Source organism: Microchirus variegatus (assembly GCF_963457635.1).
Source record: "Microchirus variegatus genome assembly, chromosome: 8".
Lineage (NCBI taxonomy): Eukaryota > Metazoa > Chordata > Actinopteri > Pleuronectiformes > Soleidae > Microchirus > Microchirus variegatus.
The window spans coordinates 133,914-146,645 of NC_139809.1; the positions used below are offsets into that span (position 1 = coordinate 133,914).

The 12,732-nt window shown below is 44.5% G+C and overlaps 1 protein-coding gene across 2 annotated transcripts in view; it reads left to right on the forward strand.

Moving 5' to 3' along the window:
• Positions 1-335: 335 nt before the first annotated feature.
• The window catches only part of hipk2 (homeodomain interacting protein kinase 2), a gene marked incomplete at both ends in the record, with an annotated part of 53,845 nt that continues 41,448 nt past the window's right edge, over positions 336-12,732 (forward strand). For both annotated transcript variants that reach the window (XM_083894381.1, XM_083894382.1), the window contains one exon: positions 336-1,510. In XM_083894381.1, the coding sequence (XP_083750507.1) occupies positions 336-1,510 (1,175 nt within the window). The remainder of the gene's footprint in view (positions 1,511-12,732) is intronic.

Genomic DNA, 12,732 nt, shown 5'->3' on the forward strand with positions numbered 1-12,732 from the left:
CTGGCTTTTATTAATGTTAGGTAACAATGTTTTTTTTTTGTAAATCCTTTTCCCAGCAGTTTGAGTAGTGTCTTACAAAATTCTTTATGGTACTGACATTTATAATGTTATTAAATTACATGTATTTACAATGGTGTTAAAGAGTTCAAGAGGTCAATGTGCTGACACGTCAGAATATACACTTGGTGTTTTTAATGACCTGCTTTGACCCAAGCTGTCTTTATTTAAAGCTTGTAGCTACCACTCGTGTTTCAGACACTCTCAAATTCCTAACCTCTCACTTTCATTCCCCTCCTGTCTGTGCTCCTCCCCTCTGTTCCCCTCTTGTCACAGGTATGGCCTCGCAAGTGCAAGTGTTCTCCCCTCACACTCTCCAGTCAAGTGCCTTCTTTAGCGTGAAGAAACTGAAGGTGGAGCAGAGCTGTAACTGGGATATGACAGGGTACGGCACACATAGCAAAGTCTACAGCCACAACAGCAGCAAGAACGTGTCCGCCACCACTGGCCACCTAGGCATCAACAGCTCCCTGCAGGTTGCCAGCTCCACCCTGCCCTACGAGCAGACGCTCATCTTCCCAGCCAGTGCGAGCCACATTGTGGTCACCTCAGCCAGCAGCACTTCGGGGCCCGTGGGGTCTCTGCTGGGCAGCGGGGGTGGAGGAAGCAACAGCAACAGCAGTGGTGGTGGAGGTGGTGGCGGAAGTGGTGTGGGTGGCGGGCTCAGTTTTCACAACCTGACGCGCCGCAGTACGGTCAGCCTGCTCGATACCTACCAGCGATGCGGGCTTAAGCGCAAGAGTGAGGAGCTTGATAACAACAGCAGTGTGCACATCATTGAGGAGCACGGTCCACTGATGATCCAGAACGGAGCAGCCAGTGGAGCCACGGTGGCTACAGTCGCCACTGCCACGTCCACGGCAACATCCAAGAACAGTGGCTCCAACAATGAGGGGGACTACCAGCTGGTGCAACACGAGGTGCTCTGCTCCATGACCAACACCTATGAAGTCCTGGAATTTTTGGGACGGGGAACCTTTGGACAGGTGGTTAAGTGCTGGAAGAGGGGCACCAATGAGATTGTGGCAATAAAGATCTTGAAAAACCACCCGTCTTACGCGCGACAGGGTCAGATCGAAGTCAGCATCCTGGCACGTCTCAGCACGGAGAGTGCAGACGACTACAACTTTGTGAGGGCCTACGAGTGCTTCCAGCACAAGAACCACACGTGCCTGGTGTTTGAGATGCTGGAGCAGAACCTGTACGACTTCCTCAAGCAGAACAAGTTCAGCCCTCTGCCACTCAAATACATCAGGCCCGTGTTACAGCAGGTGGCCACAGCACTGATGAAACTGAAGAGCCTGGGGCTGATCCACGCTGACCTGAAGCCAGAGAACATCATGCTCGTGGACCCGTCTCGACAGCCCTACAGGGTCAAAGTCATTGACTTTGGCTCAGCTAGCCATGTGTCCAAAGCGGTGTGCTCCACTTATCTACAGTCCAGATACTACAGGTAAGATAAATACGTTTTGAATAATGTTTATGTAACGATGCTAAGAGGAAATGACACATCGAAAAAAAACAGTCCCATTGTTTGTTAGCATTTGTTCCGTTTGGATGATCATAGTCCTCTCGACATGTTGTTTGATTTATTGCTGCTTTATTAGGAATGTTTTTATAGTCAAGCTTATTATTTGGCCAAAGAGCCACATTTGCTGCCAACCTTATGAGCTGCTGTTGAAGTCATCTCTCTTCACTCACACAATTCTGCCTTTCCTGTTAGTGTGTTTATCCCCCCCCCCCCACCCTTTCCAGTGAGGGAGAGGACAGTAAAACTCAAGTGCTTGCTGAATAGTCTGCTGCTTATTGCATTTAATGTGATGAAACAAGCATGTTTTACTGAAACTTTAATCATTGTAGAGGCCTGTTTAGTTATTTTCACAGGCTGCTGCTCCTCTGGTAGAGGCACAGACAGACCACAGCAAATATTTCAAGCAATGACATCCTTTGAGTCACACTGAGAGGCGCAGGGGAGGAAAGTTTTTTTTCCTCGCATTCAACAGAAGGTTTTTTGAAAAGATCTCTTTGGAGAAGGGCACCAATCAAGAGGGGTGGTAACTTTCCTCACAGGCATCTATTCACCCTTCTGCTCCCCAGGCCCCCAGATCCTCAGCCCCCCATCACCATGGCTGGCTCCCATTTCCCCCAGGATAGAGATGAGGGGTCAGCCCGAGTTCTCCTGTAATATGTGCCTGTAATCCACACCAGCGGGTCCTGCATTAGAACCAGATGACTCTCTGGGAAGACCTTTCTTTCTTCCTCCAGAACTTCTCAAACATGGCACAAGTGTGTTGATGTTTGAGACGAGGCAGTGCTGGGAGAACTGTGTGAGGAATCAAACAGTGTCCGTGTCCGTACAGAGAGGCGCTTTGTTTAGGCCTGAGGGAGGAACAGGTGTGTGTGTGTGTGTGTGTGTTGTGTGACAGCAGTGGTACCACACATGTAAACACCCCCCCACCCCCCCACCACCACCACCACCAACACACACGCACATATGCCAGGTGGTGAATCTGCAACTGAAGATTCTGTCAAGAGACGTTTGTGATCCCCATTTAGTGTATTCCGTTGAGAGAAGCATTTGCTTTTGTTACCTTTGCAGTTAATCATTGGCTTTTTAAAATATTCTGCACCGCAGACCTTTGTTTTTTGTGGAAGGCGTACAGTTGAGAGAACATTGAGCCGACAGCAATGGGCTTCAAACTGTTTCCACTGCATTGGAGTGTTATATCACATCTTGCACATTCATTCTTCCATTTGAGCTTTATCCTTTTGAACTGCATGTTATACACTCCTCCCTAACTGGTTCCAACACCCTTTGAAAGATTGCTTCACAGGAATTTAATAGTACATGTCAACAGAGCAGTGCTATTATATCAGATTAAGTAGCTCATCTTGATGTACACACCCCTGGTAGCCTGATGTCGTTGCTCCTGAGCGGTAGGTCAACAAGCAGGCTATAAAATGCTCCTGTTTGTTTTCTTGGGGAGTGACAAGTAGAGAGCTCATCCCTTCATTTCCTCTCAGTGGTGGAGGAGGCGGAAAGAAAGGCTGACATTGACCAGAAAATCCCAGAACCAGCCACCAAAACTTAAACCAGGGACTTAATGACCTTGGCTTGTGTGTCACAGAGTGTTCTCGTCGCGTATGTACAGTGTGACACTGTGTGCTTTACCAAGATCAATGAGGGAAGAAGTCTTCCTATTCAATCCAGAGAAGGAACTCATGAGACATGAGCACTACGGGTGCCTTAACATCACATGCCGTTTGGGCAGCAAACAAACTTAAGCTGTGGGTACAGTTCATGGCGAGTTTAAAAGCTTAGAAGAGAACATCAAACCATCTTTGATGATTTCAGACGGAAAGAAAGGACAGTTCCTGCTGCAGCACACAGTACCTTTACTGGGTAGAGATTAGTGATGTGCTAGCTCTGACTGACTGAGTCAGTGTCACTCCATATCCCCCACAATAGCTCTTCTTTGATTCTTTTTCAATTAAATATTTATGTCTTGCACACTCACCTTTTTCTCAACAACTGCTGTTTTGGATTGATGTGCTGAACAAGAGACTGTTAAGGAGGAACGTATTTGACCATTTTATGTCTTTCTACTTTTCCAAGCTTTTTCCTGTAAATAAAAATGAAGAAAGAGTAATCAAGGCCGACATTATATACCTACAAAACCCATTATTACTAGCGTTTGCTTACAACCTCAAAGTGGGAGTTTTATAGATAGATTGTTGGACATCAAAGGTATACGTTGTTGACGTCGTAAGAGCCTTGCAAATGAGTTATGGATTTTTACACAAGGTTAACTCATGCAAATAAAACACCAGTATTCAAGGTAAACAAGTGGTGCGCTATGTGCAAGAACAGCTCTCAGGGTGCTTGGAGTCTCAACTTTGTTCGCTTCAGTGCTGAGCGAATACAGGCTCGTGTAGCTGAGCTCATCCATCTTTGTCAAATAGGCCTGGCTGTAGCACTTGGCTGCGGCTTGACTACAGCCAGTCCTCCCACAATTATTTAAATGTATTATTACCTTAATCTCTCTTCCGTCCACTACGGTATCTCTGTCTTTTTTTATTAATTACTCTGTGGTGTTGACGCTCTGATTACATCAACCTGTGGCCTATCCATGGTCCTAATTGTTTTATCCTTCTTTCCTCCTGTTCTCTCCTCTTCCATATAGCTAATTATGTAACAAGTAAGCTGGCTAGTCAAGCTTACCCTGTGCCAGATAAAAGGATTATTGTCTTGTCCCAGCTTGGAATATTTGTCCTTTTTATCCCATCGGGTAAAATCCATGAGATGGGTGGAATGCAGTAAGACATTGTTTAAATGTATGCTATGTTTCCTGAGGCAGAGCAGCTGGAAGGAACTGGGCCTGTGGTGGCTGCTGGTAGCGAAAGGGAGGTGTAGTTTACAGACAGAGACGGATGTTAGGAGGACATGCTCTTAAACTATATAAGTGTCTGCTGGAATATTCAAAGACCTTCACATTTAAGAATGGGGTTACTTTATGTGTCTCCACAAGGACTCCTCTGTCACTTTATGTAGTGCAGGTTTTATCACGCTGCACAGAGACTATCCATCCATCCATTGTTACTGCTTTATCCTGCACATTAAGGTCCTTGGGCTGCTGGTGCTAATCCCATCTGACACAGGGCAAAATGTGGGGTACATCTTGGACAGGTCGCTGCCAGTCCATCGCAGGGCCAACATATAGAGACGACTAATTGAGCCTGAGCCTGAGTAGCTGAATCAATATTATTCTAAGAGAGCTTTCACACCAACAGCAGTTGGTGCGCACCAAACGATCCATTCGAACCAAAAACTCTAGTTCGTTTCGTTTTCGTTGGTGTGAAAGCATCAATCGCACCCTGGTCAGCACCAAATAAAGCAGACCGAGACCGCCAAAAAGAGCTGGTCTCGGTCCGCTTGACTCCGCACCAAATGTCAGACTCTGGTGCGGTCCCTCTGGTGAGAATGCAAACTCGGGTCCAAACCATATTCTACAGTAAATGCCATGGACATAGCCTACCTTGTAGGTCTTTGGAGCAATCTTCGTCTCATAGTTAGCACGACCACATTCATGAAAATAGCGCGTCTCCTCTGCCTGAAATGACGCGCTATACGTCTAAGCGCCCTAAGTTTGTCTAACCATTTTATAACATTTCCTGCCCCAAGTCTTTATATATCACTGGATGAGATTAACTCCATTTCATTTTCATGCTATGCTTTTGATATGGACATGAAACACAATGTTTAAGCCTTTCATCAGGAGTCTTATCCTTAGTTTAAAGAAATTGTTGGCTTCTGATCAAGATGGAGGCAGATATCTCAGCCATAAATATTTAAAAAACACAACGTCAACTGTTAGTATTTGCCCCAACATGCTCATGGTGTCCCCATCACAGAACGTCTATTGACATGCTCTTAATGGGACAGTACACCCCACTAGAAGAGTTTGTCAGATCTAACCATAACCCTTAAAGGTGCCATATGTAAGAATGTGGCCAAAAACGGTTACTACATTCAGATTCAAAATACTGAGGTCTTTTAGGTTTGGTTTTCTGACATAACTGGCAACCCGTGGTTGCTCAGCAGCTGAGACTCTACTGACTGCAAAGATTGGTAGACGGCGGTAGGTGGCGCCATATGCCAAAACACGATTTCAAAACATAAACATGATTTGCAGTCTGCAAAATATTTTTTTTTTATGCAAATATTTTGTCTGTACTGTTGTTGTTGGTGAGTTCAGTTTGTTATATGAACATTATTCCTGAGTCTCTGTGACATATTAGGAGGATTTTGCTTTAGATTTATTACATAATGCACCTTTAAAGCTATTTTTATTCATATTTTTCAATCTTTCCTATTAGTGTAAAACATATAAATTCACTCCAGGCGAGTCTGTGTGAAAGTGCTTGCTGTTATCTCCAACGAGTTAATCAAAAATGCCCTGCCTGTCTCTTTTGACTCCACCTGTAAATGCAGCTGCCCAGACCAGCCATAAACACTTTTATGTTCCGACATTTCCGTAGCTCCTATTTTTAAAGCACCCTCCCTGTCTATACATATAGGAGGCGACTTTTTTTGCCCCTTGGATGTAGCTGTTGCTCACTCAACTGCCACAAGACACAGGAGCAGAGTTTCCTCTTGTAATTAAACATCATGATATTAAAAACTCAGAGGCCTGAAGCTGTGCTATACACACATGTCAGCTCCTGCCAGAGTCTACCTGTAACTCAACATGCACACATCACAACCTTCATCAGCAACACAGAGTTGAGTACCTCAGAGACCTAATACACCCCTCTGTAGTGGAATACTGAGGAATCAGCCTGTGAGGCATGATGGGTGTAAGGAAAATGACTCGATGGTATCTGAGAAGTAGGAATGAGCGTGTTGATGTCACCAGTAATCTGAAGTGGCCAGTGCCTGTCTGCTATTAGCTATATCACTGTGAAGCTGAAAGCCTGTGGCACAAGAGATATTAATGCATCCATTTGGAAACTTCATAAAAGGCTCATATTGTGGAACTCATGCTGGCAGTGAAGATGTGTGCAGCTAATGCTACAGTTGGATCCCTGTCACCCCTGGGCCCGTTTGTCGTAGCCTTAATAACTGATGAAACATGTATCGGTCCTCATCAAGGATGGTGCAGTCGGTGTTTGAGGTGTGCATGGGTGTAAGATGAGCCTCTGCCCCCACCTGTCTATCTGTCTCCCCTATCTGTTGTTAGCATCACACCAACCAGACAGACAGGGCAGGCGTTCCAGCACATTTACCGTGCCTCCGTGCGAAACATCAAGGGGTGTTTTAATGAATGAGGTTGCTATTAGTTACTGTTCTGTGAAGCGTGGGTTAAAGTGTATGTGCCAGAGATGGCAGAGAAAAAGGTGGGTAAACACCAGGATCGGGTTGCTACACGAAAAAAAAAAAAAAAAAAAAGATGAACTAGAAAAAGACAAGAAGGACAGATTTGCTCGTCGGCCGCGGTGCCGTTAACAGTGCAGGTGTTGTTTTTTATGGGAAGATCCTGGAGAAAGTATTATGAATGGGAAGTACGTAGAAGAGGGTAGAGCACAGAGTGTGAATAAGGTTGATGTTTTGCATTCCTTGTCCGTTCCTGGAACAGCACTCTCTTTCCCTCAAGCAGTGTCAGATTATTACTAATGCAGATGAGCTCTCATTAGGTCCAGGCTGAATGGGTGGCTTTGGCATGTTGTTCCTTTCTCTTTTTTTTTTTTTTTTTGCTGACTTCCTTGTGTTGCTTGTTATTTTTCATTAAGCCTTACTTTTTTCCCTTCTCGTGAACAGACAGGGCCTGTTCTGTTGTTGTCGGCTTTTAGTCACCGGCTGTTATCGGGACCTGACGTGTTAAAGAAAGGTCCTTAAAATCCTAATTATTGCTCCTTGTATTCTTTACTTTGCCTTTTATGACAGTCAGACCATCTAAGTATGCATGACAGAATCCTAATAACTCATTTCTCATTTATAGTTTGCCTCTAGGCAGCTCTTCCATGTGTCTCCACAGAGGAGGCAAGCAGGAGACATGTAGCAGCTAAGCTAATTAACTACCGGTAGTTTATATGCATATGGACATATAGAGTAGTTGGCTGCACAGCCGTTACGGAGAATGATGTTGTTTAACTCTTCAGGAAAACTTTTGTCATTCGTCTGACAGATAATATCAGTTAAATTTGACAGGTGGTCCAGGCATGTGTGCATCTTTTCATCCTACTTGGCTTTGTTCTCCCTCATTGTTCAATTTCCATACATTTCCTAGGATATTAAGCCTTGATAAAATGCAGTCATGCTCAGTAAGGCTGCAGCCTTTCTGTTGTACACTATATTGATAGTGCTTATTTTAAAACATAGGGTTTTTCCTCACCCAGGCTTTTGGGGGGTGATGAGCAAATTCTGGCAGCAACAAGTAGGAACTTGTTAAACTATACAGGTGTTTGTCGAGTTACTGCACAACACCGCAGGCCAACTAGAAGAAAAAAAAAAAAAAAGAAGTCATTAAAATGGACCAGACTTGACTGAAGGGTTACGACCACAGAACAATGGAATTTGCTTCATATCTCCAAGTCTGAAAATCATTAACTGTACAGGTGAAATTTCTCACAGCAGTAGTCACATATTAATTTTCCTGCATGCCACGGATTTGTCTTTGGTTCCTGAATCCAAGCACCGGTGGGACAGCAGGGTGATGGCTGCCATCAGTAGCTGACTGGCAGAGGTGCCCCCAGGTCTAAATAAATTATAAGGCCTCCTGCGGATCGCCCCCCCCCCCCCCCCCTCATGCCTCTCCACCATTCCAACATGCCCTCCATCCTGCCGTGGGGAGCACCAGAAAAGCGGGGGGAATAGCCCCCACTGGTGCATGCTCTTTCCTGCCCTCTTTCTTTTCTTTTCTTTCCCACCCTCACCTTCTCTTCACCCCCCCCCCCCTTTCACCTCTTCCATCCACTTACATGAATATTTAAAAGCTAACACCAGGATGGGAAAATATGCAGCAAGGACAGGGGAGACTTGCGAGAAAGAGAGAGCAAGAGAGACACGTTCATTTTTAGGACTGAGAGAGAGAGAGACACATAAAAGTTAAAAACAGAACCCAACTACTGCACAATTAATCGCAAATAAATCAAAATCCCTTTTCAACAAAGTGCAAAATCCGAATTGAGAGACACAGCAGTTATTTGATGAAGAGTCAAGGGCAAAACAGCATTGTGATGAAATTCAAAAATATTTCTCTTCACATGAAAACATGCTTTGTTTTTTTTTGTTTTTTTTTCAAAAATTAATGAATTTGTTATTTTGTCTGCAATATGAATTTTTGACCATAATCAGAAGGAGAGAGACGGGCGACATGAGGGACTGTCTGCCTCGACTGAGACCTGTGTATCCAGACTAACTGCCCCTGCTGACAGAGAATGTGTGGTGTGCAGAGGCCCATGCAGGCTTCCGTAAGGTTTTCAGCAGAACAAAACAGATACATTTGTTTTCTCAACTGCAGGAATTTGCTAATGTGCATATACAAGGGTAAATAGTTTGGCTAATTTGCAGCAGGGGAAGTGGGCAGAGCTCTCTGTCGCTCAGTCAGCCAGCTGGGGCCCCTGTATGTAGAGGAAAAAAAGGAGCATTGATCCCTCGCTCTCTTTCTCTTCATTTAGTATCACTCCAGGCTCAACACAATAACTCGATTTTCTTCTAACTACCATTCTGATAAATGTATTCACTCGCTTTTATATCCCACGTCTCCCTCCCGCCTTAAATGTGTTGATCACGTCTGACAGAAGATGTTCGACAGCTCAGTTAAGCGTAGCTCATGTTCACGGTGACAGTTGTTGCTCTATAAAAAAAGTAGCTATATTTTTCATTACAGATGGCAGAATTAAATAAATGAGGCTATGTTCTTACCACATAGGCTATTTTCAGCAGCGCTCGTAATGTCGCGAAGCAACGTTTCTTTTTCCAGATTCCACTTGGTATCGCCACACTTTACTGCTTTTTGCTTTTCTAATTAAAGTGGAAGGAAACTTTTTTCTTTTTTTCTTACATTTTGACGATACATCACAGAGGCAGGGTTTATAGGAAGTGTTTGTTTTACCACATCAGCAATTTATGGGTCAACAAAAGGGTAAGGGAGGTTTATCAGCACGAGGGATCTGATGAAACCATCTGCTGGTGCTGAGGAGGAGTCTGGGCTTAAGTCTTGCATAGCAATCTTGTTTAGATGTCGTCGGAGAAAAGCCCACGAGCACCATCAATCTCCTAACGACCTTGTGTCTCAGTCAACTTATCACGTATGGACAATTCAGAGACTTTTAAGGCCAGTTGAGCTTTATTTATATACATATATATATATAGGTATATGTGTGTGTGTGAAGAACACTCAAGATTCTGTTGAAGCAGTGTGCCAGTCATAAGACGAGGTCTGAAGCTGAGCGTGATAAATAATTTAAAATGACTAATGGCACCTTGTGACAGAGAATATATCGCTGTAGTGTATCGGATTGCAGTGGTTTTGGCTCGAGGCGTAATTTGTTTGGAAAAATAATTACTCCTATATTGCATTCTGGTTAAATATTAAAAGAGTTAGCATTAAGAACAGGGCAGCATACGCATACTGCGTTTCAGGCTGCAGTAGTGATGTCTACTGCAGACGGAAAAGTGCCACAAAGGAGGGAAACAGATGCAGCTTTATTGGTCAATTCGAGTGGCATCGCTAAATTTTGTCAAGGAAAACCCCCGATGCAAACTCGTGAACTTTCTCTGTGCACTTGCCCACTAAACTTCAAAGACTAATCCCAGTGTTTTATGAGTGAGGAGCGTCAGATTGTCTGTGGGGTTCGGCTGGATATTGAATGAACAAGCTGGGAGACACCAAAGAGAGTAAAGACACTGTATATCAGAAGGGGGGAAAACAACAAAAAATGTTCCAGTGAGATTATAGATAACAAAAAAAATAAGAAAATGCAGAACTACTCCAGTAAAAAAAAAAAAAAAAAAAGTACAAGTGGAAAATTAATCATGATTAATGTGAGCAGTAGCTGCTCAACCGTATGAGGTAATTCGCTATGGGTGCTGTGTGTGTGCGCTTTGTGTGTTTTGCGTGCCTGACTTAACACAGAGGTTATGCTCTGTCACACGACTACACAACCTGTTCAGTGTTCACAGCCACCGAACAGATCATCGTGTCTCAGTGTGTGTTATCAGCATGAACTGGACATCACTCTCTCATCACCTTTTTAAACAAAGCAGGGACGTCAGGGAGGCACCATGTTCAATTACAGCCAGAATCTAAGCTACATGTATTTATATCAATATATATATATATAAAACAGATGGCTTCTCTTTAAACAAAGACAGCCTTTTTGTCCTTGCAAACGGGAATTACATGTACTCTCTTTTTATGATGGCATTTCCACACACACACTCACACACACACTCTGCCATCATCAACATACCATCCTTGAAACACGCTGTAATTATTCACCAATACTGTGCTTTTATTTCTCACATTAATTAAGAGTGGCTGAAGCGTGTGTGTGTTGAAGTGGATATAGGAAAAATTCGAGGTATGCATTACATTGAACACGCTGAGAAGAAATCAAGGCTCCGTGCTCTCACAAGAGACGTTCGCACAAAGCTCTGCTTTGACTTTACAAATTAACTACAGAGTGATAAACCTATTGAAGAGCAAAATACATTTATTTACTCTCAGCGATTTAACCAAAATGTCCTTGCGTCTTTGCCGAGTGTAAACACGTCTCTCCTACGTTCGCTCTTTGTCCTTTGTCAAAACAAATGAGGAACATTAACACGCGTCATTTCACATGAGTTCTGAAACGAGTCTCCGTTGCGTCCGTCTCCGTGGCAACGGGGGGGGGGTTGTTCTTGTTCCCTAAATTGTCCGTTTGCTTGTGAAGGTGCAACACCTGAACTGGGGCTGTTTTGATCTGCCTTCCCCGGCCGACAGCTGTGTACTTTAGGGACAGGGAGGGAGGAAGAGCCCTTGAGCCACACTCTCATCTCACTGCTATTGTTTGCCCAGGTGGGCCAGGAGGACTCTGCTCATACCCCCCCCCTCTCTCCCTTTCACTCTACCCCGCTCACCCTCTCTCTCCACCTTGTTCCCTCTCTCATGCTTCCTCTTTCTCTCTTCTCTCTGTCTTTGTTCCACAGAGACCTTTGGTCCAACTGAAGCTCTCTGTTACACAAAGAAACCCAAATTGGCTTTCATCTGCAGCCTCCCACCAGCTGTGTACATTGTGTGACTGGGCTCTGTCTGTGCAGAGAAAGTATAGATTTTACCTGTGACAATGTTATTATTATTGGGCTTGAGTCATAGCTCTTCTCTCCTCTTACAACTGTTCAAGTTCAATGTCTTTTAAAAAAGTGTTTGCCGTACCCTTGCTGGTCTCATCTCTCTGGTTTTGAGGCAGGAGGATGTTGAGAAGCTCCCAGAACCTCCTGGGTCCAAATGTGTGCTGCGTTCTTGGCATTCAAGACTTTGTGTCAGCTCAGAGTTTGGAGGTGTGTTCACTCACTATTGCATGTGTGTGTGAGGCAGAGAAAAGAGAGAGGGTCCATTTAGTGAACCCAGAGTTTTTGGCCTTGTATACAGTAACAGTGAGGGCACAGAGAAGAACAGCTGAGAAAACAGCAGGGAACATTCATTAGTGATCTCTGCCCCATGTCTCCTCCCCCCCCCCCCCTGTTCCTCTCTACATCTTTCCATCCTTCGTCATCCCCTCTTTACCTCCCTCCCTCCCTCACATGTCCTCTTGCTGCCACCCCCCCCCCCCTCTCCCTTTCTCCATTTCCTTTATCCTGACCTCTGTCCCTCACGCAAATCTGCCTGGCATTTCAATCATCACATCCATAGGGATGATGGGATCACAAAGCCTCACGGCTCACAGCTGGACACGAGGGCTGCAACTTTCAATATCTATTATGCACAAGCAACGTATGGCAAACCTCGGGGCTGTTAGATGCATTGAAGGACAGGAAAAAATAAAGAATGAGAAATAACTCGCTAATGTCAGATGGTATAGTGTGAGTTTTGCTCTTCCCTTTAGCACGATAAACTAAATGGGGAAGAGGAAAGCGGGTCAGATGCTTCCTGTATGTGTGTAAGTGCGTGCGTGCCAACAGGTGTCCTCCAG